The sequence below is a fragment of the Myotis davidii genome, unplaced genomic scaffold (assembly GCF_000327345.1).
Source record: "Myotis davidii unplaced genomic scaffold, ASM32734v1 scaffold290, whole genome shotgun sequence".
Taxonomy (NCBI): Eukaryota; Metazoa; Chordata; class Mammalia; order Chiroptera; family Vespertilionidae; genus Myotis; species Myotis davidii.
This window is the reverse complement of record NW_006285049.1, coordinates 4,884,575-4,910,594: the sequence shown is the minus strand read 5'-3', so window position 1 is coordinate 4,910,594 and position 26,020 is coordinate 4,884,575. Positions and strand designations below refer to the sequence as shown.

At 39.0% G+C, this 26,020-nt stretch overlaps 1 protein-coding gene across 1 annotated transcript in view; it reads left to right on the top strand.

Moving 5' to 3' along the window:
* Positions 1-22,712, top strand: part of TMEM117 (transmembrane protein 117) — a 208,363-nt gene extending 185,651 nt beyond the window's left edge. Inside the window, exons 4-5 of the mRNA XM_006755530.2 lie at positions 10,972-11,101; positions 21,714-22,712. Coding sequence (XP_006755593.1) covers positions 10,972-11,101; positions 21,714-22,360 — 777 coding nt within the window. The 3' untranslated portion in view covers positions 22,361-22,712. The remainder of the gene's footprint in view (positions 1-10,971; positions 11,102-21,713) is intronic.
* The last annotated feature ends 3,308 nt before the right edge of the window (positions 22,713-26,020 follow it).

Below are 26,020 nucleotides of genomic sequence, written 5' to 3'. Positions count from 1 at the left end.
GCACCAAAGAAAGATAAAAGTTGTGTCTTTTTAGGAAGTTGCAAAGTTTGATAGCCATTACTAGTAAGCACTAAATCATCCCTAAATCCATCCTGCTTCCTGATGCAGTGATATGGGAGTGTGCCATCAGAGTACCTAAGTGTGATGAAAGATATCCTCAGGTGAGAAAGCCGAAGTACACAGAAGTTGGGAGGTAATGTTCATTACTGGAAATATTCTAAGGGTAGAGCCAAATCTATGGATTGGCAGTAAAAATTCCAAGATGGTCCTAAACCACCTACAGTAAATGTGCAGCTCCGCCTGCATATTTTGCAGGCTTTGTCAATGCCTTGCAGGATAAGCTTAGACATAGACCCATTCCTTCACTTTGCAATGGAAGTTTGATTCCTTCTTCATGTGCTGCAGGTAGCAAATTCATTCTGAAGACATCTTATTGTAAGACAAGATACACCATATCACCGAAAGGAAAGTTTTTATTATAGGTATGCATTAGTATCAAGCAGAAGCACATATTGGCATGGCAGTTGGCTTTTAGGTGGGAAGATAATTGCAACATTAGAGCCTGGACACCGCCCCCCCCCAAAAAAAAAGTCATGAAAACGCTTGCTATGGTTCTAGTATACAAAAATATCTTTGGAGCAGACTGACCTGGGTCAAATCCTTTTGGTACCTTGTGCAAAATTAGACAAGCTATTCCACTATTCTCTGAACCTCAGTTTACTCCCTTATAAAATGAGGAATAGCCTGCCTACCATTACATAATTGCATGGGATTTACAGTGGATCGAATGCTTGACACAGAGCAAGCCCATGACAAATTTGGTTTTCTTAGTCTAAATAGAATATGAACATATGGTTGATCTCCTAAATAGGATTTTCTTTCTCCTAAATGGGGTTCTGAATAAGAAGGATGTAGTGAAATATAGGTCAGGGGCTACAGGTTCCATTTCATGTGCTCTTTTCCCTATCAACAATCTGTTGGGTGATCTGGGAGGAGCTATAGACACTGACCCTCATTGTCTATAACTGTAAAAAGAAGACCTTAGTTATTTATTTATGAATACCAATTGTTATTCTTTAAGAATAGATGCTTGGAATATAATGGACATTGAATAATGGTTGAATTAGTTGAGTAATAGTTCGATGCCATTCTATGGGGAACTTGAGTTCCCCATAGATGTCTCTCTCTCCCCCTCTCCTCCTCCCTCCCTCCTTTCTACTCTTTCTGAAAAGCAATGGGAAAAAAATATCCTCCAGCCCAGCCAGTGTTGTTTGTATACATATATATAAGCCAAACCAATGGACATGGACAACACGGGGATGGGAGCATGAGTGTGCGGGGCGGGAAGGGAGGTTGGGGGTTAATTGGGGGGATGAGGACACATTTGTAATACCTTAACTAATAATAATAATAATAATAATAATAATAATAATAATAATAAAGAAATAGGAGGTCACAGGTCAATTCCCTGTCAGGGCACACGCCCGTGTTGCAGGCTTGATCCCTAATATGGGGCATGCAGGAGGAAGCAGATCAATGATTCTCTCCCTTATTCTCTAAAATCAATTATATATATTGATTATATGTGTGTGTGTATATATATATATATACACCCAGTGCACGAAATTCATGCACTCGGGGGGGAAGGGAGAGTCCTTCAGCCCAACCTATGCCCTCTCACAGTTCAGGACCCCTTGGGGGACATCCGCCTGCCGGCTTAGGACCTAAGCTGGCACTCAGACATCCCTCTCGCAATCTGGGGCTCTCACAGTCCGGGATCCCTTGCTCCTTACTGCCTGCCTGCAGTGGAGGCAGGAGAGACTCCCGCCACCACTGCTGTGGTCGCCAGTCGTGAGCACGGCTTCTGGCTGAGTGGCGCTCCAGCTGTGGGAGTGCACTGACCACCATGGGGCAGCTCCTGCATTGAGTGTCTGCCCCCTGGTGGTCAGTGCGCATCATAGTGACCAGTCGTTTCACTGTTCGGGCAATTTGCATATTAGCCTTTTATTCTATAGTATATCCTCCAGTGAGTATACACACACACAAAAATGCAGACTTGCCATTCATTTTGTTAGTGCTCTGTGGAATCTGTAAACCAAGCCCACTGTAGCCACCTCAGGCTTTTCATAATGGATTGTGTCGGTACAAGGACAGGGAACTGCGAGCATGCATGTTAGGCTTCTTTACTACAGCGTGTAAATTTGTTTTCCAAAAGGAAACTGAGTGTGATAGAATATCTCTCCCATAGGTGCCCAACAAGAAAAACAATGTATTTTAGCTTTTTTGTTTGTTTGTTTTTGCCATTGACCTCTGGACGAACAATCGTTTCAGAAAATTTTTCAGTGCACTGAGGGCATAATTCACAAACAACAAAATGTATTTTAGTGTTTCCATCCCTCTGCCCTGCCCTTATACTAGTATATCTTGTGTTTCTAGTCTCTTCTCTCTTACCTGAGGGTTGATCATTTTTCTCTAGAGCTCAGAGGATGACTCTTGACCTAAAACTAACTGAAGGAAGGAATGGGATGTTGGGCAGTTTAAGTCCATTGCTCTAAAGGTTGTACTTTCTGTTCGTGTTATCACTGAGTGGTCCATGGGGGTCAGAGGCAGAGACTCTGACATTGCTCCAGAATCTGAAGCCTTTACCAAGAAAGATGAAAACAGAAGGAAACAACACAGGACACAGAAAAGCAAGATCCAGCCTATTGTTTCCAAAAGCCTAAAGCATTCAAGACACAATGAACTTAGCCCAGGGTTGTTTTGTTTTCAGAAAATCAGTCACCTAGACTTCACAAAGGGTGATGGTCAGCATATTTAACTACTGATAGAGCAGGGGTACTGACCAATCAGAATGGACATTGCCCAGTCAGAACAGATGCCAGCTGAAAATACAGTCAGTCAATTCATTCTGGTGCATACCTTTTTACCATTAGTCATTGCAGAAACTACTGAAAATATAAAAAGGGAACCTCAGGTGTCAGAGTCTCTTATTCTACCAAAATTGAATTTATTTTACACCAGCAAACATATTTGAAATTAACAGAATCATAGTCTCTCTCCAGTTACTGACTTGTTACCCTGCTTCCATTGACAGAAAACTCTTCTTAAGAGTTCTATATTTATTGTCTCTACTTCTCACCTCCTATTTTCTCTTGAACACACTACAATCAGGCTTTTGTCCCCAATATCTGCTTCCTCTAGGGCTCAGAGGTTTTATCACAATCAACAACCCTGATATTATGGTTAATTTTCAATCTTCTTATTCAGAGTTTTGTCTGCATTCAACATCGCTGATCACTCCATTTCTCCTGAACTACTTTCTTCACCTACGGGCTAACAGGGGTGGGCAAACTTTTTGACTCGAGGGCCACAATGTTCTTAAACTGGACCGGAGGGCCGGAAAAAAAGCATGGATGGAGTGTTTGTGTGAACTAATATAAATTCAAAGTAAACATCATTACATAAAAGGGTACGGTCTTTTTTTTCAATAGTTTTATTCATTTCAAACGGGCCGGATCCAGCCCGCGGGCCGTAGTTTGCCCACGGCTCTAGGATGTACTTTCTCCTGTTCTTCCTGTAATGTATGCCATTCCCTTTCAGTTGTTTGTGACATGAATATTTTATATTGAATCACATTTACCCACTGATTTCCACTGTTATTTTCCACAGAAAAAATGACCTCAATATTAAATAAAAATTTTTACCTAGGACAATATATACTCTTTTGACAGCATGCAATTAATTTTCCTGAATAGCCCCATAGAAGAAATTAGTCATTCAGACAATGGAATGTGACCATTACTAGCAGCATGCATAGAGCCAGAACTGATACTGGAGCAGTGACATTTTGTACCAAATATGCAAAAACAATAAAGCACACTATAACCAAGGGCTAACTGAACGACAGCCAGTGTTGGAGGAATAACATTAAAGTTGTTGTCTAATAACTTCTTTTGACTATATTTTACTCTTTCATTATTAGGAAAAGATGAGTTAATAGGAGTACTTATGTAAGTAAAAGATATGCCAATTTATCATATAGTCAATATTCATTCTTTTTAAAAAAGTACAGAGTAGTTCAAGTTGTTTGATGACCAATGGAAGACTTTATTCAAAAGGACCTATTGTTGAGTTATAACAATCTATTTCTTTAGACTTTGCACCAACTTTAGTTATCAGGCACTTGTCACAGCCAGTGGTGAACTGCGTTGCCCTAGCGAGGGCTATTGATTTCCCATTATTCCTAGATGCCACATGATGCATTTCTATTAGTTGTAAACACTTACAAGACTGACTTTTATTTTGTCCTTCATCACATCAATCTGGCAGGGCAGGACATCTGGAAAGGAAGGCCAGTGCATTTATCAGACACTCTTCCACCTTGGTGCTTAAGCGAATAACGCTTTCAAGGTGTCTCAATATAACAAAACTTGTTTTAAAAAACCCACTGCTCTCTTGACAGAGCCTCATGGTTAAGGTCTCTTAAAAGAAACAAACTACATTTACTTTTTAAATCTACTCTGGGATTTACTTACTTGCTTTTTATAGGCATTATTATATTTCATAGATGAACGTTGGCTTCATAATTAACCAGGAAAATTCATATTGGCCTTTGCTAGTAAGAAAAATTACTGATAAAGAAAATACATTAAACAAAATAAGCCTTTAGGATAAATTAGATTGCTTGGGCAACAACAGTTTTGAGAGTTCATTGGTATCTTAGGATACACAAAAACACATGCAAGAGTCAAGTTCTTTAAACATTTTAAGTGAAAACTTACACTTTGACTTGGATTTGTTTCAGTGATGAATGTGATCTGCCATCTCTACTACTTGTTGACAAAAGCCTATTTCAACCAGAAAGCCAAAGTTTTTTCCTCAGAGGTTTTTAATCTTTTAAATAGCATTATGCCTCCTGGGAGAAAACTCCAAGAGGTTATAGAATTCATTTGCTCTTCAGGGGGAAAAAACCAATAGTGAATATTAAGAGAAAATGAGACTATAACATCTGAGAAAAGGGCATTAGTCAAAGGACATCTGAGAATCACCCTCATGCTGTTTCTCCTTTGTCCATCATCCACACTTACTACAGGCCATCTCTGTTATTCCCCTTGGCATTCACGGCCTTTCTGGTGTCATCCTCTGTGGGAAATGATTCCCCCACCTTTTTTAAAACACATGTTGGTTTACAATATTTTTTCTTGTTTTTTGACCTGTTTGGACATGTCTTATGAGCATCTTTACATCTACATGGTCGCTGAAAGGGTTTCTTGGATCATCCCAACATGCATTTTAACTAATTCCCCAACAGTAACTGCCTCATCTCACAATAGTTGCATTTGACCTCCACTTTCTTTCTCTAATTACCCACTGTCTGCTTTCCTCTGTGCCTTAGGCAAATGGCATAATCTTTAGGTTACACTATGATTCCAGTATACCTAGTTGATAGGGGAGAAAACAACTTTTTCTCACAATAAAGAATCTGAGGTTGATGTGTGATATTATTTACAAAAACAAGTATTTATTATGTTATCTCTGTGTACGTACATCCATCCTGAGTTTCCATTTACATGAAACCAAAAAGGGGTTGTTGTAGATCTTTAGCTTTGAGAGAGCTCCATTCATTAATTGAACAAATATTTGAACGCTCACTCTATGCTGAACACTATTTCAGGTATGGGAATACATCAGTGAACAAAGCAGAAAAAAAAACAACCCTGTAAGCTCTCAAGAGCTTACATTCCAGGGGGAAAGACAGACAATAAACAAACGTATAAGCAATGTCTACTATATGTCAAGGTTTCCAAGGATTTTCTCAGCCAAGGGATCCCATGGCAACTTTGCCAATTAGAAGAAGCACAGGGTTGCCAAAAGGAATCAAGCATTTGAGATTCTTAATAAGAAACAAAAATATCACCCAAAGCAGAAGTGCAATTCTTCAGGCCACCGATGCTCCTTGTCATCTGAAATCCTGTTGCTAGGACACTGATAAGCATAGAAAAGCTAAGGACACTTTATAAGCTGGGGAAATGTTTGGTAGTATGATGTTCTGATATTCGTAGATCTAAATTCAGGAGGAATAGAGAATAACAAAGAGAAATAAATATATCTGTAAAGAGGCTTTTGAAATCATTTAAAACAATGCCTTTAAATAGTAGATATACAAAGTATTATATTGAAAAATGTTGGGGTTTTTGTTTTTTTTACTAACATTAAAGAATCTACTATCAGTTCGACTCTGAATGCTGATCAGTACTTTTCAGTAAAATCTAATTTAATCTATCTCTTCATTTCCTCAAAAATCAAGTGACCAATCCTTGACCCCAAAAATAAAAACTTGTGTTCTGATACTATGGCTTTAGTTTAGCAGGATAGAGTAATCAGTGTTATTCTATTTTTTATCCTCCCACGGTTCTCTAAATATAAATGCAGTCTCTTCCTTTGCCTTGGGGAATTGAATGCCAGTTGGGGAATTCAAAACAGTGTTGGTTTCAATCTTGAGTTCCTCTGCATACCAAGTTCACTTCTTTGGCTCTAAGGCATGCCTCTCAAAGAGAAAACGTGGGGAAATGCTGAATCCAGGACTGGTATATCCTGAGACCATCTTGCCTATATAGTTAACACGGTCCTGAAATTCTGTCCCAATGTGGTTCATGAATAATAAGGCCACATTTGGACAGAATCATATTTGGACAAATCAGTCCAAATTACACATCCAAATGTAATTTGGACATCAGTGTTCAAATGTGATTTTTATTGCTGCAGGCCATAGTATGTAAAAAATGAGATTAGATATACACCATGCCACTGCTCATTTATTTTTACATGGGAAATATGCCCATCTGAATGGCAATGGGTTGTCTGTCAGAGATGAAGCGAGATACAAAGTTGGAAGTTTGTTCATCACCATGAGCTGATGAGAACTGGCTGGAATAGCATGTGTGGTAAATAATTTTTACATCTCTGAAGCACCAATGTGACAGAACTCTGCAGTTATTGCTAGGTTTAATATCAGAAGGTAGTAATGAAGCTTTTAATTACCAAATACTGATAACATTTCTTGAAGAACAAAATAAATTTATACTTTTTAATACGTAATCACAGGATCAGCCTGGATCTACCCTGGTCTTATCTTGCCTCATCATTCTCTTAAGTCAACATTTTCATCTTGTGTTCAAAGTACATATTTAACATTTATGTATAAGGAAATAAAGCCAAGGCTCTCATGCAATTTGTGTATGAAATTGGCTGTATATCCATAGTCACAATGCCAAGAGAATCTCGGTATTTGCTATCAATCACCCGTTACTCAAATTTCCCTCATCAGTTGGATTACAAGCCAACTATTTCTGGGACAGTTGTTTACTGGAGAAATAATTACAGTTATTCTTGTTCAAGGTAAGATCAGATAAAAATGAGGGCCCTCTTGGAATGGGGGTGGGAGGAAAATAGTTTAAAGCTCCTCATGGAACTGGCTATTGATGAAAGACAAGCAGGCATGACTGCCATTAGCGATTCTCAACTAGAACCAGATATAGCAGGTAAAAACAATTTCAGTTCTGAATAAAACATAGTAGCTGCAGTCACTTTTCACAGTTAAAGACAGACAGCATGACCTAGCAGAAAGTATGTATTGTTTGGGCCAGGTTCTGCCATATAGCAGCTATGTTACATTGTGGCAACTTAACCTCTCTGAGTTAAACTTTCTCATCTGTGAAATGGGTTCATAGCAAGCTTTCAGGATAATTTTGTATATTAATATAAATGATAATATAAATATAAATATAAATAATATAAACATAAACATAAATATAAATATATATAAATATTGCCCAGAATGATGCTAGAGCATTGCTAGTGATCAATAATTTATATCCAAGCATCCAGATTTCCTCAGCCTTTCATTTCACATATTGCTATGTAGTAGTGGTGCCTCTGTCCTCAACCATTAAAGTCTCCCACCATTATTTCTGGAGGTCGCCACAGTGTGACCCATATTGCATGAGAAACCACAAGGCTACCTCCCAAGTCTCTTTGAGGGAAGGAGCCATTCCCTATGGCCCTCTCCCAGCACCCTCTGGGAGAACTCTGATCTGACCAAAGTCTCAGTCAGAGACCTCAAGAGGCCAGTGCTGTGCAGTGGATAAGGGCAGGAAGGAAAGAGGGCCTTCATCCTTTCTCTTCTGAACCTTGAAGCAGTCTTCTGCATAATCCTCCCAAAAACAGATCTTTTGGTTTCTCTGCTTCACTCTCAGGATAAACCTGACCTTGGAATCATGCTAGGAAATCAACTGTGCTTGTGGGCATTTCCTTGCCCCTTCCCTTGGTCTCCAGCAATGTGCTATGTGCTGTCCAGGCATTATTTCATACTCCCAGGAAGCCTGTGAGATGGAGATATTTAATCCCAAATATAGGTGAAGAGACTGAAACCTAGGAACACTGTATGTATCATCTCTTTTTTATTAATCCTTTCAAAAATTTCTTAAATGGCACCAGCTACTTCTCTCACACTTACCCTCAAATTCCCTTCTTTGAGCCCTTAAAAAAATAAATAAGTAATACTATCCTATATAATAAAAGCCCAGCAACCGAATGGCAGAATGACCAGAACTACTGGCCAACCAGTTGCTATGACATGCACTGACCACCAGGGGGCAGATGCTCAATGCAGGAGCCGCCCCCTGGTGGTCATTGTGCTCCCACAGGGGGAGCAGTTGCTCAGAGGGTGGGTCCACAGCTGCTGGGCTGAATGGGATGAGCGGTGCTCCCACAGGGGGGCCAATCCCCACAGGCCACGCCCCCACCAGTGCACAAATCCCAGGCTCTGGGCCTCTAGTAGTCCATATAAAGAGTAAGAATTTCTCTTCCCTTTAATCTCCATTCCCTTAATTCATCTTTCTATCTCCAAGTATAGGTGGGAAATAATTGAGGAACTATTTTTTGATGAATGAAGTTTTGATCCCAGTCTACAGGAAATCTCTAGAGATTATTTTCAAACTAAAACCAATTTCATACCCCATAGAAACTTTAGTTTCATGGAATGAAAAGCCAAATGAGAACAATCCAATAATGTCTTTCCAAAAAGAAGGTACAATAAGTACACTTGCCCAATTACTACTGAGAATTATTCTCTTTTTTAAACCAAGAAATAGAAAGGAAAATTGTTTTACCGGTAATGCTTTGTGTTCTTTATCCAGGGCTAGCAAAAGAGACTCTGGTTATCAATCTCTGTGTTTACCAAGCGTAATTTTTCATGGGAGATGTCAGTTATATTTATCAAAAAGCCAAATCAATTTCAATTCTCCTTGCAGGAGTCTTGTTAAGTAACATAGAACAAGATAGTATCAAATGCACTTGAATAAAATTCAATAGTTCACAAGTATTAGTACCAATCCATTTTCTATTAATATTTTATTTATTTATTTTTGATATATTTTTATTGATTTCAGAGAGGAAAGAAGAGGGAAAGATAGAAATGTCAATGATGAGAGAGAATCATTGATTGGCTGCCTCCTGCACACCCCTTACTTGGGATACAGCCCGCAACCTGGGCATGTGCCCTTGACCAGAATTGAACCTGGGACCCTTCAGTCCTAACGCCAACCCTCTATCCACTGAGCCAAACCAGTGCTCTACTAGTATTTTAGATCAAAATATTCAAATTCATTTACATCAAATGCTTTGAGTTTTCTGAATTTCCCAAATTACATGCCTACTTGCTGGTAATGTCTGAAAAACAAGGAGAGGTGAGACCAACAAGATATTTGCATACATACCAATACAAAGGGATGATGTTGCATCATTTTATTTTTCTTCTTGTGTACTTATTCCTTCTTGGCCACTTGAAGTGATCCATAAATCAAGAATTAATAAACATTGAAGGCTTCCTGTTTACCACCACTCACATGTTCTCCTTTCTCCAAGGCCTGTTTTCCCTTCATCAGAATTCACAGCAAAGAGGAGAGGGGAATGGACAGGAAAACCCGCAATATGTTCGGGAACTGTATTATTAAAGCACCTCTATTAGCTGCATATATAGAGGTCTTGGGAAATTCCAACTTTTTTATATTGAGATAATGGATTGAAGTTTTAAATTAGTATTTTGTGTCTTATTTTTTCAATATTCAAGTTCTTTAAAAATATTCACTAAATACAGAACTGATAATTTAATGATTATTTCATTATTAAGAGTGAAAATATCTGTACTCATGCCTATGGATTCACCTCAAATGTCTCTTTATATTTTGTGCATTCTTTCTTCTCATGCTAGTTATGAACTTTACTTTGATGCCTGTATCCAAAAACCAAGAGCAGGTGAAACTCCTGAAAATACCGATTTGTGAAAGGGAGGGCTAGCCCACTTGGTTTTGCTTTCACAACCAGGAAATAACTAATGACAATTTGGAAGTAATTCACTGTTTGTCTCTTACGGTAGCATGTCAGGCCCTCCATTGTTGGGTTCAAACTAATGCTAAATTGCAAGAGAGCAGGACAGGGGTCTTTGGCCGTGATGTAAACGGAAGAATTTTCTTAAGTGAATCAGATCCTTTTTACTTCATCTTGTTACATAAAACATGCTATTATAGGGTTTATATATTTTAAAGGTAGTGAAACAAATTTACCCTATATTTATAAAATATGGATTGCTTGCTTCCTATAAAAATTTAAAATCAGTTCTCCAGAAGAAAAAGATAAACATGTATAGATGCAAATCCATTCCGTATTGGTTTCTTAGTATCACATTAAAGAGAAAAGCTGAGGATATAAGTTATGACTTAATGTTGATTTTGAATGCACACCGCTACCTAATGTACATAAAATAACCATCACCGAATGAAACTGATACATCCAACAGCTTGGCTGCATTGCAATGATTTTATAAGTGCTTACAAAAAGTCGATTTTGGGATGTTTCACTCCTTAGGTACAAAACAAATCACAAATATGTCTTTATGTTGATTTTCTCTGATAGGACTGGGAATTCCCCCATTTCATGGGAGACGTTGACGTAAATCTCCCTGGCTTGCATACGCCTCACATGCAGTTCCAGATTCCTTTCTTCCAGAAGATCTTTAAGGAAGAATATCGCATTCACATAACAGGTATGTTATAACCTTGAATAGGATTTGTCTCCTACTTAGAGTAATGCTAGCTGCTATGAAAAAGCAAATGGCGACATTGTAGAGGCATACATAAATATAACTTTTGTTCTTACCGACAGTACCAGGTGGTTCCCAGTGGTTCCAGATCGACTGGGTCTCTGGGCTGTCCCTCTGGGACTTGCACTGCTGATGGCTTTAACAAGTGCAACTTCAGGCAGTTGGGAATAAAGAGAATGGGGAAAATGGTTAAGAAGGCTTCCCTGTTTCTTAACCACCTTGGCCTGGAGCAGAAACATGTCATCTCCACTCACATTTTATTGGCAATAACTAGTCAGGAGTGTGCGGTGCCTGGGAAGGGGGCGGGGCGGGGAGAGGGCAAATCTTCAATGTGGAGAGGAAGCGAACTCCATATGCAGTTCCTGGTTGGGCAGCCACTTCTGCTGTCAGACCTAGTGCTCTAGCACAGGATTGTCAGGGGAGAGGGCAAATCTTCAATGTGGAGAGGTAGCGAACTCCGTACCATAGGTAGTCTACAATTAGCCGTACTCCCTGTACCACCCCGCCTTGTTTTTTTTTTTCCATGGGTGGGCTTCCTTTTCACAACCTACAGCTCAGTAAATTTTCTCAACATGAATACTCTTTGTGCTTTGTTTTTCATTTATGGCTGAGATCAAAACAATGGTAGCTCCCATCAGACCATCAGCCTTCAGGGAGCTGGCCCCGGTCTCATTTGATTGAGCACAAACCTCCTTCCATGACAGAGCTCATGTTTGTCTCCAGTGATTCTCTTGTGGCTCCTCAGATGATTTCACTTTCAGATGTGTCCCGTGTTTGAAACACCTCCAATATGATGTGTTATAATATTCTTTTGTGGCATCTCAGTCATTTGCTTCTAAAAAAGGCTTCCTAGGGTTATGCTTTATACCTTTTATTTCTTTTCTAACAAGAAGCAGACAGCTGCGTGGCCAAATGAAGGATGGCATTAGTTCCCAAGCTGTTCAAATGCGAGTTGCCCGTGTGTGCACATTTTAAGGACAATGGCCGAGGATCCCACACCTGCTATGATAGAAACTGCTGAGGAAATCTGTGCTTACACTACCGTCTGTGCTCCCGAGTAAAAATAGCCTGAACACAGGAAAACGTGAACACATGAGCACTGCAAAAAAACCTTTGCTTCTCAACTTGAAGGCTGTTTTTTTGCTTTGAGCATGAGGCGACCTTTCTAAATTGGAGAATGAGCTCATGAATAGGGAAGATGCAGCAGGTTGCTTTTCCTATTCAGAATGAATGAGGCTCATCTATTAAATTCACCAGGTAAATCAATCAATTTGAGTTCAGGTCACATCGTGTGGTTTCAGAGTCCCCACTGAATCTCGGCAGCATGCTTCCCCCCGGACTTCTGAACAGCCATCATGCACATGGCATCGTCATATCCCTTCGGGTGGGCTTTTGCCTGGACCATCTGTTCTTGCTATCAGCTCTTGTCCCAGGCCATCATGGCAAAAATATTGTCTCGGACTGAATATCAGAATCCCTGTCAAAATTATTTTGCTGGATGGTAGTAGACTAACAGGTTTAAAAGGGGAGGGGCAGATTCAGAGAAGCCATTGATTAGAAAAAAAAATCAAGTAGTTGAAAGTATTGAATTCAGGACTATTTTGCATGGTTTTGTCAGATATACTATCATTTAAAGACAGGGGCAGCTTTTTTTTTTTTAATGGTCTGGCTTTATTTACAAAGAAAAGCGGCGACAGTGCTGCCATTGCAGGAATGAGTGGAAATGGCTGGGGCCTCTCCGGACAGGCTGGCTTCATGACACAGGGTCCCAGACCCAGGCCTCTCAAGTTCTTCTTTTTGGCCCCGATGCCTGAGAGGGTGATGGGCCGGCAGGCCAGCTGCACAGGTTCACAGCCAGGGAGTGGGTGTGACACTAAAGTCCAGGACCACAGCTGGCTAATGTTCAGGGCCTCAGGTGATTTTGGAGCCAGAGCCCAGGGTGTTGCGACAAAAGTAGGCATGTGGGCACTCCAGAAAGGTGAATCACTTTTGTCATCTCAGCTTTATATGCAACTCCTAAAACAAAGTTAAGGGTGAGACTGCAAGTTCAATAGAAATGGGTGGCCGGTGGGAAAGGAGATGGGAGAGGCCTGCCAGGAGCTGCAAGTTGAGAGCCCAGGAAAAGAGAGGAGGCCCCACAGCAGAGCATGATGGGAAAGGCCTGGGGACCACAGAAGAAACGAGCTGAGGTGGAAGGGACCCTAGGGACCCCATGTAGCTCCATGGGCTGCTTTCTCTACTGTGTTCTGCACTAGAAGAGGCTGGACAGGGCCTGCTAGGGTTTCCTAAGGGTCAAGGATGGCCGTACCCTGACGTCAACATCGCGGCTCAGTGATCTACAAAGAGCGTGGGTGCACACTGAGGCAATGGAGTTAGAGGTTTGGGCATAGGCTCCAGCTCCACCATTGACAGCTGGTGTGGCCTTTGTCAAGCTCCATAACCACTCAGTGGCTCAGTTTTCTCATCTGTTAAATGGAGACTGTACTGGTACTTACCCCTCGGTTGCTATGAGAATTAAATTAATTCACATGTACGAGGCACTTAAAACACTGTCTGCCGTGTCTTAAGCACTCACATTCTCACTGTCTTTACCTAACGCTTTTCCATGTATCCATTCAGGGTTTGTGTTTCTATTTAATTTTAAAACAAAGTAAAACATTAGGCAGCCAAAGAAAGGCACTCTGATTAATTATCCAGTATTCTGAGTTCTCTACTGTGACTGCCCCGAGTCCTCAGGAAGGAAGATGCTGAGAATGGCAAGAAGCTCTCTCCCAGGGAACGGCTGTGGATGGAGAGGGCCATCTGACACTGATGAGCTCCCATTCCCATTTCAAAGCATTAGGCTTTGAGTGGTTTTTAATCCTGATTCCGAGCTAGTTTTCCTTATGCGTGTCAGAAATAACCTGAGTTGTTGCATCTGTTCAGCTCCTCTGGGTCCCCCTTGACAGATGGTTTGCTGCAGTATGTATATCATCGCTATCTATGGGTGTGTTCAAATATTTTTCTGGGAATTTTTATTTCAGTAACAAAGCGGGTAAAAGGTTAGTGATGAGGTCACCCGGTGCTTTTAGCCCAACCCCAAGTAAATGCTCAATGCAACTGTGCAATCATCTCCTCTGCCCTCTGCCCCTTTACCTATAAGGTGAGTGCAAAGATGGATTCAAAATGTGATGTATTGAGTCTCAGGAGGTGAGAGAGGAATGGCCTCTCAATTCAATCTCGGGAGCTCCTCTGAGTCCTATTAATGCCAGTCCCGGTGGAAGCCCTGCCATCTGTCATCCCAGCCAGACAAAGGAAGGGTCCCGTTGGTGGCCATCATCTGAGTAAATTAGGCGGGGGCTGGGGGGAAAGGCCGGAGGAAGGCCGGTGCCTCTGCGAGGAGAGAATCCACACTGTTGGCACGATGATGCCCGCGGGAACTCTCTCGGCAAAAATGGAAAAGGTAGAAGTAAACAAGCCGCTGTGGCGTCTGTGTTCTGTTTCAGTTCCCTGCGCGGTGTGAGGGCACAGGTGCGGCACGACGGCGAGAAGGGGGAAAATAATGAATAAAACCCTTCGCTTTGTTTCCAAAGGTGCATGATTTCTGGCAAATGAGTTCCCAGAGATTGTTTTTTAAAGAGCTCTCCTGTGTCCATCAGATCATGGGACGTGCTAGGGAGGGCAGGCCAGTGGTCCATCGGGCACAATATTCTGTCGGACAGAATTAGCGAGGGACTTGTTATAGGGAGATAGGATGCATGCTGTTCACCATGACAGTCCCCCAAGATCATGAAGTTATCCAGAGCACACAAGGACCTCTTGCTCTTCTCTCAGTTGTGAATTTTTTTAAACCTTCCCTGAAGCAATTTCCATTATCAACACATTTATACAGCTCTAAGAACTAACTATGTTTACTTCTACCTAAAGCAGCAATTCATTTTATTTGTCCAAAACTCATCTTCTTCAGGCTGTAGTTGCTTCGCCCATAACCTGTGAGTCCTTGCTGCCCTGAGCTGGTCCACCTCCCCCAATTGAGGTGTCCTTATGCATAGATGAGGATTTTCATTATAAAACTCACATGCTCCTCAGAAACTGTCTTCGCGCTCAGAGGAAGAACTTGAAATATATAATTAATCCATCGTTGATACATGAATATTTTATTTTCCAGATTATATTAGATTTTAGCAATATCCCGGAATTCAAGAGATCATTGTAACATATGTATTTGATTCGAAGGATAGAACTTCACTCATTGTTGTTGTTTTTTGACACACTATCTCAGAGCTTACCTGTTTGTTAACAGACATTTTCTGAGTTAATTTGTGTCTACACCTAAGCTAGGATCTAGGAAATACAAAAATGAACCTGACATAGTTCCCAATCTCAAGAATCTTCTGTCCAGTCTTCAGTACAACTAGATAGCTTTTTCTTTCTCTTTCATCATCACAAGTTTCTGCCTCTACTCGTCATATCAGATTATGTCCTAAAGGAATAGTCTCCCACTTAGGAAGCCACAATGACAAGAGAGGCACTTTGAGAAGCTATATTAATTTGTTTTTAAGTCTTAAGAAGATACTTCACCAACTCAAGTAACTCTTATTAATTCAAAAATTATTTAGTAAATATCTTCAAGTTTCTAAATGGTATCCTCAGGGTCCAAGCACTTAATGTGGGTTCTAGATGTTCATAAATTCCCTAGGCAGGGACTTAAAGAGATGCTAATGCAGTGAGCCTTGTTTTCACTGCTTTTGTCTGGAATGAGAGGGCATTGACTATGGCCAAGAAGCCTGTTAGAGCCTGCTGTTATTTCTTTAATTATCCGAAACTCATCTTCTTCAAGGCCAGGGTTTCTTGTTATCCCATAGTGCAGTGGTTCTCAACCTTCCTAATGTCGCAACCCTTTAATACAGTTCCTCATGTTGTGGTGACCCCCAATTTCATTGTTACAAATTGAACATAATTAAAGCATAGTGACTAATCACAAAAACAATATGTAATTATATATGTGTTTTCCGATGGTCTTAGGCGACCCCTGTGAGAGGGTTGTTCGACCCCCAAAGGGGTCGCGACCCACAGGTTGAGAACCGCTGCCATAGTGGATACTATGGATACTAAATGGCTTTGTGGAACGTGACGGCATCATGCATTTGTTCTGGATGCCAGAGTCTGGCCCAGTGTGGTATCCACTTGGTGGAAGGTGCCCACAGCACAGCCCAAGCACAGTGCTAGCTGGAAACTACTGGGTAAAAGATTTTTAAAAATATATTGTGATTGCATATTTGAATCCTGAAAGTTTTGTTACATGGTGAAAATATCATTCCTTTATAGGCATTTTTCCTAGTTGAAAAAAATAACAGTTTCCTCCAAATTGTCATCACTTCCTATGGTAAGTGAGGGTGATATTTAATGGAGAATCCTTTTAAAACTAACTATCCCAGGATTCTATAGACTCCCACAAAGTAAAAAGATAAATTATCATTATAATATAATTTTTGACAATCAGGATGATTCATTAAAAGCACAATACACAAGAAGGAGGTAATCCCACCAACACCATGCAGTGATTTCTCATTAAAGGAGACAGTGAGATATTTCAACAGGGAGATTAATAGAAATAATGTATGGATTTGTACCCTGCCTCCTTGCTGATTTACGTTATGCTATGTCATTGGAACAACAGGAGGAAATGCAATATCTCTCATATGATCAATGTTGCAATACCAAACCTCTTGTTGTGGTTGACTGTACATTCACAACAACACACTTTGGGAAATGAAATAGAAGCACTTCCTATCCTTCCCTTTTTTGTGCCTTACAGCCTTTCCATGTGAGTTATTTCAGGGACTCAAATTTAGTTTTTATGTTAAGCAGTGTTTCTCAAAGTACACAAGCTTTTTCTTTTTGAGGAAAGCTTTCTCCATCTGGAAATGGTGTGCCCCATCTTTTTGCTCTAATGGTGATATTTTCTGACCCATCATAAAACATTAATGTTTAGGCAATGTTTATTTCACAGAATCATCCAAGAGACTCTCAGGGGTGAGAAGAAACCATAAGGATTATATAGCTCAGTTCCCTCACCTTATATACAGGAACAGCAAGGTTCAGTTGTCCAACCAGGTTTTGCTCTCTGGGTTGCCACATCTCATAGGGCAAAAGTAGTTTTTTTTAAAGAGGAGAAAGCATTACCAAGGTAACAAAACACTTTGTGGGAAAATGTAAGAATGAATGTTAGAGAAAAATAAACATTCTTTCTCTGTACAAATGGATAAATGGACCAGAAGTTATGCCAAGTGGTCTGGAAACAAACAAAAAAGTAAGAAGACCCATTTCTTCTAGATTTCCAGCAGCTTCAAGTTTTGGCTGAATGGCTATGACAGTATAGAGAAGGACAATGCTATAGCATAGAATAAGGAAATATATCAGTAGGCATTCTGCTCAGCCTCCTCTCTGTCCTCTGCACTTTTTCATCGCCACATGGCCTCTTGGCTGGGGTGGGAGTGGAGGTACTATCTCCTGTATTGTAGCCTCAACTTATGTGTATGTACAAGACCTTTGCTCAGGAGCAATACTGCTGCAACCAGTAGAACAATGACCAATTGCTATAGGTTTTTTTAACATATTAAATATGCTGATTCACAAAGTATATTTTCATGTAGCTACACATTGGGTTCTCTTAGGTAACTGGCCTAGTAATGTCTACCCAATAATGTTAGTACACAGTAATTCATTCTGTTTTATCCAAACTGGTCACCTTTAAGATATATCTTTGTTACAAACCCGTACATACTCTTTTTTCCCTCTGCTCTGTCACCGAGATCCTATAGTGACTGGATTAAAGAAGTAAAGAAATTGTAAAATAATACTACCCTACATTTTTGGCAAACAATATATTTCAGAGAACTTCAAATAATAACTTCTCATTTTATCCTCACAATAATCCTTTGATGCAGTTACATTGGTATTATTCTCCATTTCACAGAAGAAAAAAATTGAATTCACGGAGCTAGTGAGTAGAAGGATTTGGGGAAAGAGGAGAAAAGTCATAAAATCAGAAGGCATGTAGTTCAATGTCCTCAATTTGAAAATAAAATATTGAGGTCTGGAGAGGTTAAACAGGTTACCCAAGGTTGTATTATTCAAGTTCAGCGTTAGAATGAAATCTCCATCTGCCAATTTCCAGCCTGCAGTTTCTGTCACGAGGGTATTCCCTCTCACAAATGGGTAAAGATGTGTTAGAGCAGGGTGATGGTACCCATTAACTGATGTCAAGCATTGCATTTTTAATGTGCTCTCCCTCCATCCCATATAAATATTCAGAGTTCAGGCCACATAAGAAATAACATACTGTGATTCTTTAGTGTCAAACTTTAGTGGTCAAACTGACCCAGCACCATTCATCTGAGATGGTAGAAAAATAATTTCAAAGTAGGAAAAACACCTCTTTCTATCTTCAAGGTTTCTTCTTATGTGATCAGAGTACATAGCTTTATTTTTTTTAAAGGAGTGACTTTTTAATATATATATATAGAGAGAGATAGATATAGATATAGATATATAGATATAGATATAGATATAGATATTGGTTTCAGAGAGGAAGGACGAGAGAGAGAGAAATAGAAACATCAATGAGGCAGAGAATCATTGATTGGCTAATTCCTGCATGCCCCCCACTAGGGACCAAGCCCGAAACCTGGGCATGTAATGAGAAAGAATCATTGATTGGCTGCCTCCTGATGCCCTCTACTGGTGATTGAGCCTGCAACCTGGGCATGTGCCCTTGACCAGAATCTAACCTGGGACCCTTCAGTCTCCAGGCCAATGTTCTATCCACTGAGCCAAACCAGCTGGGTCATAGCTCCATTTTTATTCTTTTATTTTTTTCCCTTTGTCTTGAAACATTCACTGAGCATCTTTTCCCCACCAGAAAAGCACTTTTCTCCAAGCTCCATGGGCCTCCCTTTCTTCTCCCTGATTCTGTGCTGCTGCTTATCTTCAGTTTCTGATCTCCTGTCATCACCATAGAAACAGGGACCTCTTTATGGAGGCCCTTGCCCTGTTCACCAGTTTATCAAAATGACCTAGAGGGGAACAAGTCTCTCCAAGGGCCCATTGTGAATCAAAAAGGTGATGATCAGTCATCCAAGTTCAAGGACCTCTTGAACCATTCCATCTGGCTTTCTAACACATAGAATTCACAGCAAGGGGGTATGTAGAAATCTACAGCAGAGAAGCACCCAGGGTACCTCTCTCAACTTGCTCTCTGTCATGGAAGCTGCACTCCCATGCCTCCTGAACACGGGATGAAAAATCTCTGAACGTTTTCATTTCACCCATCGCTCATTCATTTCCTGCCTTTCTTTCCTTGCAGTATTCTTCATTCTTGTTCTTCTCTCTCCTCTCAGCCTCTTTTTTTCCCCTCATATCACCTGATTTTTTTCTGTAAGCTGTTCTATCTGGGGCATAGTAAAAAACAAAACAAAAAACACCATACTAAAAGAAATGAAAACATTTTCTAAACTGCTCTCTATCCTGTTTTTCTTTCAGGGAACACATGAGTTACTACTTCTTTCAAAATCCTTTCTATAGAAATTAGCCCTCAGTTTTTATTCCATTTTCTCAACATCTTCAGCATGTATGGTTCGATCACTCATTAAGCACCTCTCAAATGTGGCTTCTTATTTTTATATATCTATTGATGTCTCTATCCTGTTTCCCCAACAGGAAGAAACATATGTCCTCAGCATTTCCTAAGGTATCCTAAGCAGTGTCTGTTATGAGCACAGTAGATGTTTGGTAACGATGTTCACCTTTGAACTTGATTGCATTTTCCTGGCTTTAGCTTCATTTGTTTCTGGTTGATTCTTAGTGAGAATTAGTTTCAGTTTTAAGATCCAAGAGGGCATGAGTGGCTTGAACTTCACAGTGCCAGACGTTGTAGATGTCTTATCATATCTGGAAATGGTTTCAGTGTTCCAACCTACCTTCTAATGTAAGTGTGAAAAATAAATCATTCAGGCAAGAGCTTCCATTATAAATATTATAAATCCTATGGAGTTGAGTAATTTCAAAACAGGCAGAGTTATAATGCCCCTTCATATAGTTTACATAAACTCTCTTCATAGAGAAAAATTTTACCATCCCTGCAAATGAAGACATTATCATGACTTAGGCAAGGCTTTGATGATAATAATAGGAACAATTACGGACTACCTATTACACTAGGCACTGTGCTTAGCATTTAATAATTTCATGAAAATGCTAACAGCTTTAATAAGTACTATTATTTTCTGCATGCAAAGAAATTGGGGTTTAGAGAATTTAAATAGAGCCAGGATTAAAACCTTTCAACCTTGCATGTAATAGGAACTTGAAAATGTGTAATGATGATGATAAAATATTTTCCTAAACTCCTCACAAAGTTTTATTTTAATATAGCTATATATTCTGTGAGAGTACATATTGCAAAAGACATTTTTTATCATTCTTGTTTTAGTAAGTTTGCCCAAGATCTTACCTCTCTCCTTTCCCAAAAGTTCTATAATCAGGTGAAATAGTAATTTAATAATATTTAATATTATTATCTTCAAATACAAAATAAAATAATTTTGACATGATACAAATAATAATTAGAACTAAAGCTTCTAGAAGCTGTTACATATGTCACCTAATTTACTACAGCAAATCTGAGAGGTGAGTATTGCTATTTTATTGTGATAAACTTGATACTGTCAAACTTGCTATAAATAGTGATTATAATAAAAGTTACAATGGCATGTAGTATTCCTTAAAAATGTTTTTCACATTTTCCATTTGTAGAAATAAAGATATCACTAGATAATATGACTTTTAAGAATATCTTATTTATATAAAAATTTAAAATACTACAAAGACATCATGGTAGTTACAATCTCTCCAAATCATGTCTTCTAAAACAGTTCATTAGGGGTAGTTATATTTATATGTCCGATAAATGCATTCTGTTCAATGAGAATTTGATGTAGTTATTTTTAACATCTTGAAGTGAATGCTCAAGGATTATTGATCTGAATCACATCAACTAATGGTTTAATCAACAGGTCACCTGCAAACAGCAATGTGAATTCAATTGATATGCTGCTGTGCTTGCATTGTGAAATGATTTATGTCTCACCCAGACATTACTATAAAACTCTAAGAGATATTGAATTATATGTTGGCCTTTTCTAAGAATTCTACTAGAACTTTGTTTTTAGACATTAAGTGAAAGGTTCTAGAGAATAACCTACATGGGCCCAAATTTGAATATAACCTGTGGAGCCTATAGAACAAGGGGACTTAAACTGGTTAATGTAAATACCACAAGTTACTGGCTGAGGGACCTACAGTTATGTTTTCATATGCCTACCATCCATTTAGGAAATTCTCTTTGCCAATTTTCACTTAATGGCCGCATGGGACTCTCAAAAAATGAATTGTTAACAGGTCTAAAACATTAACAATTTATATTATTATACCATTATCTCCTTTTTATTGGAGTAAACTGTATTGCAGTGTTATGAGTCTTTGACTAATATGCAGTATTTCTTTTTTAATGCAGGTAAATGGTTTAACTATGGGATAATCTTTCTCGTCTTGATTTTGGATCTTAATATGTGGAAGAACCAGATATTTTATAAGCCTCATGAATATGGACAGTATATCGGCCCAGGGCAGAAGATATATACAGTTAAAGACTCAGAAAGTTTAAAGGATTTGAACAGAACCAAGCTATCCTGGGAATGGAGGTCCAATCATACTAATCCTCAAACGAATAAGACGTATGTTGAAGGAGACATGTTCCTTCACAGCAGGTTCACAGGGGCTAGCCTTGATGTCAAGTGTATGGCTTTTGTCCCAAGTTTGATAGCTTTTGTGTGGTTTGGATTCTTCATTTGGTTCTTTGGACGCTTTTTGAAAAATGAGCCAGGCATGGAGAATCAAGATAAAACTTACACTCGCATGAAACGAAAATCCCCATCAGAACACAGCAAAGACATGGGAATCACTCGAGAAAACACCCAGGCCTCGGTGGAAGACCCTTTGAATGACCCTTCTTTGGTTTGCATCAGGTCCGACCTCAATGAGATTGTCTTCAAGTCTTCCCACCTAACGTCGGAAAACTTGAGCTCGCATTTGAATGAGCCTGCCAGCGCGACAGAAGCTGACCCTGATCCAACGACTTCTAAAAGTACACCCACGAACTAGATTCACGTACTTGGAGACAGAAAACAAAACAAAAAAAAAGCAACCCTGAGTGTACCTTTCAATAATTTAGTCTTTCTTTTTGTAAATGTAAGGTCTGCTTAATGTTAGGTAGAGAAATACAGACAATGCCACAACGGTGCTCAACATGCTTTTTCTAGGACTCATTGTTTTCTATTTGTATGATGATACACGTGCCTACTGTATATCCAACAACCCTCTAGAGATTGCTTTTCACAATTGCACAAGCTATTAACTGACTTTACAGCGTAGTAGAAGATTAGCTGATTACCTGTGTATCTGATGTTCAACCATAGTGGTGCCTTGAGACATTAAACTGTTTTTAATTGTACCAGAAATGAAGTGTGGAAGAGTTCTCTAATCTATGTCACATGGTGTTTTTTATTTACTTATATACAATTATTTTGATCTATACTTGATCTGTGAGCAGAAAAGAGGGGTAGCCTAACTGTGGCTCAGGAAATATTCTCTTGGTTTCTTATTCAGCAGTGGGGTTGGTGACTTCCATAACTGGGCTACAGAGATGCATGGTGATTACCTTTGAATTTTTATTGGCCATCCACCAAATGCTAGCACAGAGGCTAAATTCCATAACAGAAGAACGGTAATCCAGCACGGGTCACTACTTGTGAAATGTGACTTTCCCCAACCAGTAATTGCAATTAGATGATAATACTTAATTATGTTTTCCTAATTAAAGATAAATTGCTACTTGATTAAAAATGCTGCCCTTCACCTTCGGGAACAAAGGTTAAGAGGCACAGTTGGATGAACTCTCAAATTTATTGGCATTTACACAAAGCCCTAGAAAACCAAGGAACTGAAGTTGTAATCATGTGAGGGTTGCACAGCCTACCATCTACAATATTTGTACATCTTTCTGTAAATATGGCTCTGGACAGTGAAAATTGAAAATCAATATATGCCAACCCTGAGCAAGGGAACTACTATAAAAGTCATGCAAGGGAATCTTGTGAGGTAGAAAAGACCATGCATGAAAAGATATGTTTAGTGGTTTGTTTTGTGTGCATTTTTTTAATTTAAGAATTAAAGATTTCATATTAATAATTAAGAAAATTCTATATTATGTGATGTCATTTTGTTTATAATAGAGGGGTTCAATTGTATCTTAGTTTAACAACAGTCCTTCCCCCTATTTTTTCTAAACTCCATGCCAGACAAGTTAAGAAATGGAACACTCCCAATTTGCCTTTAGTTTTTTTCCATAAATTACGGTAACATGTTCCTTGAGATTTGGGAAGATCACTTTTAAGGCAAAATTATTTTTTGTCACATACCAACACAGCTGTATTTTGTCTTTATGATTTTTTAAAATCTCTCTTGTTTTGATCTACCTGCTTTTAAGCGTGCAGCATGCTGAATTTAGCATGCATGACACAACTCTGCACTTATCTGTCACTTGAGAGCCAGCTTTTATAAACATGTTTTTACAGTTGTTTATGCAGCAATTGGAGCCATGCACCTGCCGGTTTTTCTTTACCTTTAATAGCCACGCACAGCACTACTTAGGATCATAAGTATCTCTGACACTAAAAATGCAGAAGTCAAGTTCACTATAGTAACCCATTGACCATACTGATCAAAGAAACTTATCCCTCGCATGTGGTTACATTCCTCGTTACCAAATTAGCATAACAGAGGATTCAACTTTTGCCTCTAGGACAAGGAAGGAATACCACCTAGAACAGTGGTTCTCAATCTTCCTAATGCTGCGACCCTTTAATGCAGTTCCTCATGTTGTGGTGATCCCCAATTTCATTGTTGCAAATTGAACATAATTAAAGCATAGTGATTAATCACAAAAACAGTATGTAATTATATATGTGTTTTCTGATGGTCTTAGGCGACCCCTGTGAAAGGGTCCTTAGACCCCCAAAGGGTTCGCGACCCACAGGTTAAGAAACGCTGACCTAGAACTATATTTTTATTTATTCTTATAGAATGAAGAAGAAAGAAATTGATTTAGAAAGTGAGTATTTATTATTAGTATATAGTGTTCATTAAAAACAACAAGAAAAATGAACATACAATAACTCATAAACACAGATACCAGTATGGGGGTTACCAGAGGAAAAGGGGATGTGGGGGAGTTGTAAAGGCTAAAAGGGGTCAAATATGTGGTGACCAAAGAAGATTTGACTTTGGGTGGTGGGTATACAATATAATATATAGATGATGTATCATAAAGTCATACACTTGAAACCTATATAATCTTATTAACCAATGTTACCCCAATAAACTTAACAAAAAGTTAAGATGGTAAAAGCTAAAAATAAAATCTTAACACAGTAGATGCTTGAAAATATACTATTTGAGAATCTTTATCTGGGTATTAAGAAAAAAATATTCCAATGGGGGAAGTAATTAGCAGAAGTAAGGTTGAAAAAAACAAAACAAACAAACAAAAAAAACCACGCCAAACCTTAGAGCACTATGCTTCTGTGTTTCTAGGAATTAATGAGAGAAGCTATCAACTGATATGAAATATATCTTTAAAAATTCCATAAATATTAGTAACACATGGAATAATTTCCAGGGATGGCACTTTAATAGTCAAACAAGATTTGGACTTTCCAAGGCTTCCCATATCCAATTGTATATACCAATCTTGACCTTTTTATCTCCACATTAGTCTCCTACCTTTCCTCCCCCCCTATCTTTTTTTGGGATCTTATATATTCCATTTGCACATATATCAATTAAAGTTAAGAAAATTTAAAAAAAATCAAAGTTAAAATCACACCCATTCATGTGTAGTCTTAGATTCTAAGTTATATACCAATGGACTATGACTCTACAGAACTTTTTGGACTATTGAGAGAATTTTTTTTAAAGCATGTGCAGTAAACTCAGAAAATGAAGAGTTTAAAAAAAGGATTAAATATCACTAATCAGATTCTAAAGAAAGCACAACAAATGTGATGCCTTAATTGCAGTGGTGCTTAAGGAATATAAACAATTATATTTCTACTGTTTAGTAATTACAGTATTTTATTCTGGCAGAGATGGCATTAATTTAACATGATTTTAGTATTCTACACTATAAAGTATTTCATTAATAGTTTAAATGGGAGATGAAATAAACATCATGAATTTAAGCCTGATAATATATGCCTAGACATAAATCTCATCACCACATGACCACTTGTATAACTACAGTTAGTTACCTCATCTTCCCCCTGATGGTGGCTACTTATCATGTTCCCTTATCTTTTAGCACATCTTAGATCACCAGTGAATCCTATTAGAAATATTAAGAATCATCTCTTTCCCATTTGCTCTAAAGTCAGCCAAACATGAAATCTTTTACTTTTAAAGCTCAGATTTCGCAAGTAGTTTCCAAGAGCACTACTGGCTGCCCATATGATGGAAAGAAGTCATCCGACAGACACACAGTTTTGAGGGTGGGAGTCAATACCACGGTTGAGTCTCACCACTGGGCTCCATTAGCAATTGCTATGTTATTTGGCTGTCCTGTGAGTCCCCAACACAACCCACTATGAAACATGAGAAAGACAATGCTAATGAATCACTCTTACCTGTCCCTACAACTGATGGCTCATGAAGCCAGCTGGATTATCTGACGTATACCCCAGACCTCAGCACCTCCACACACACCCC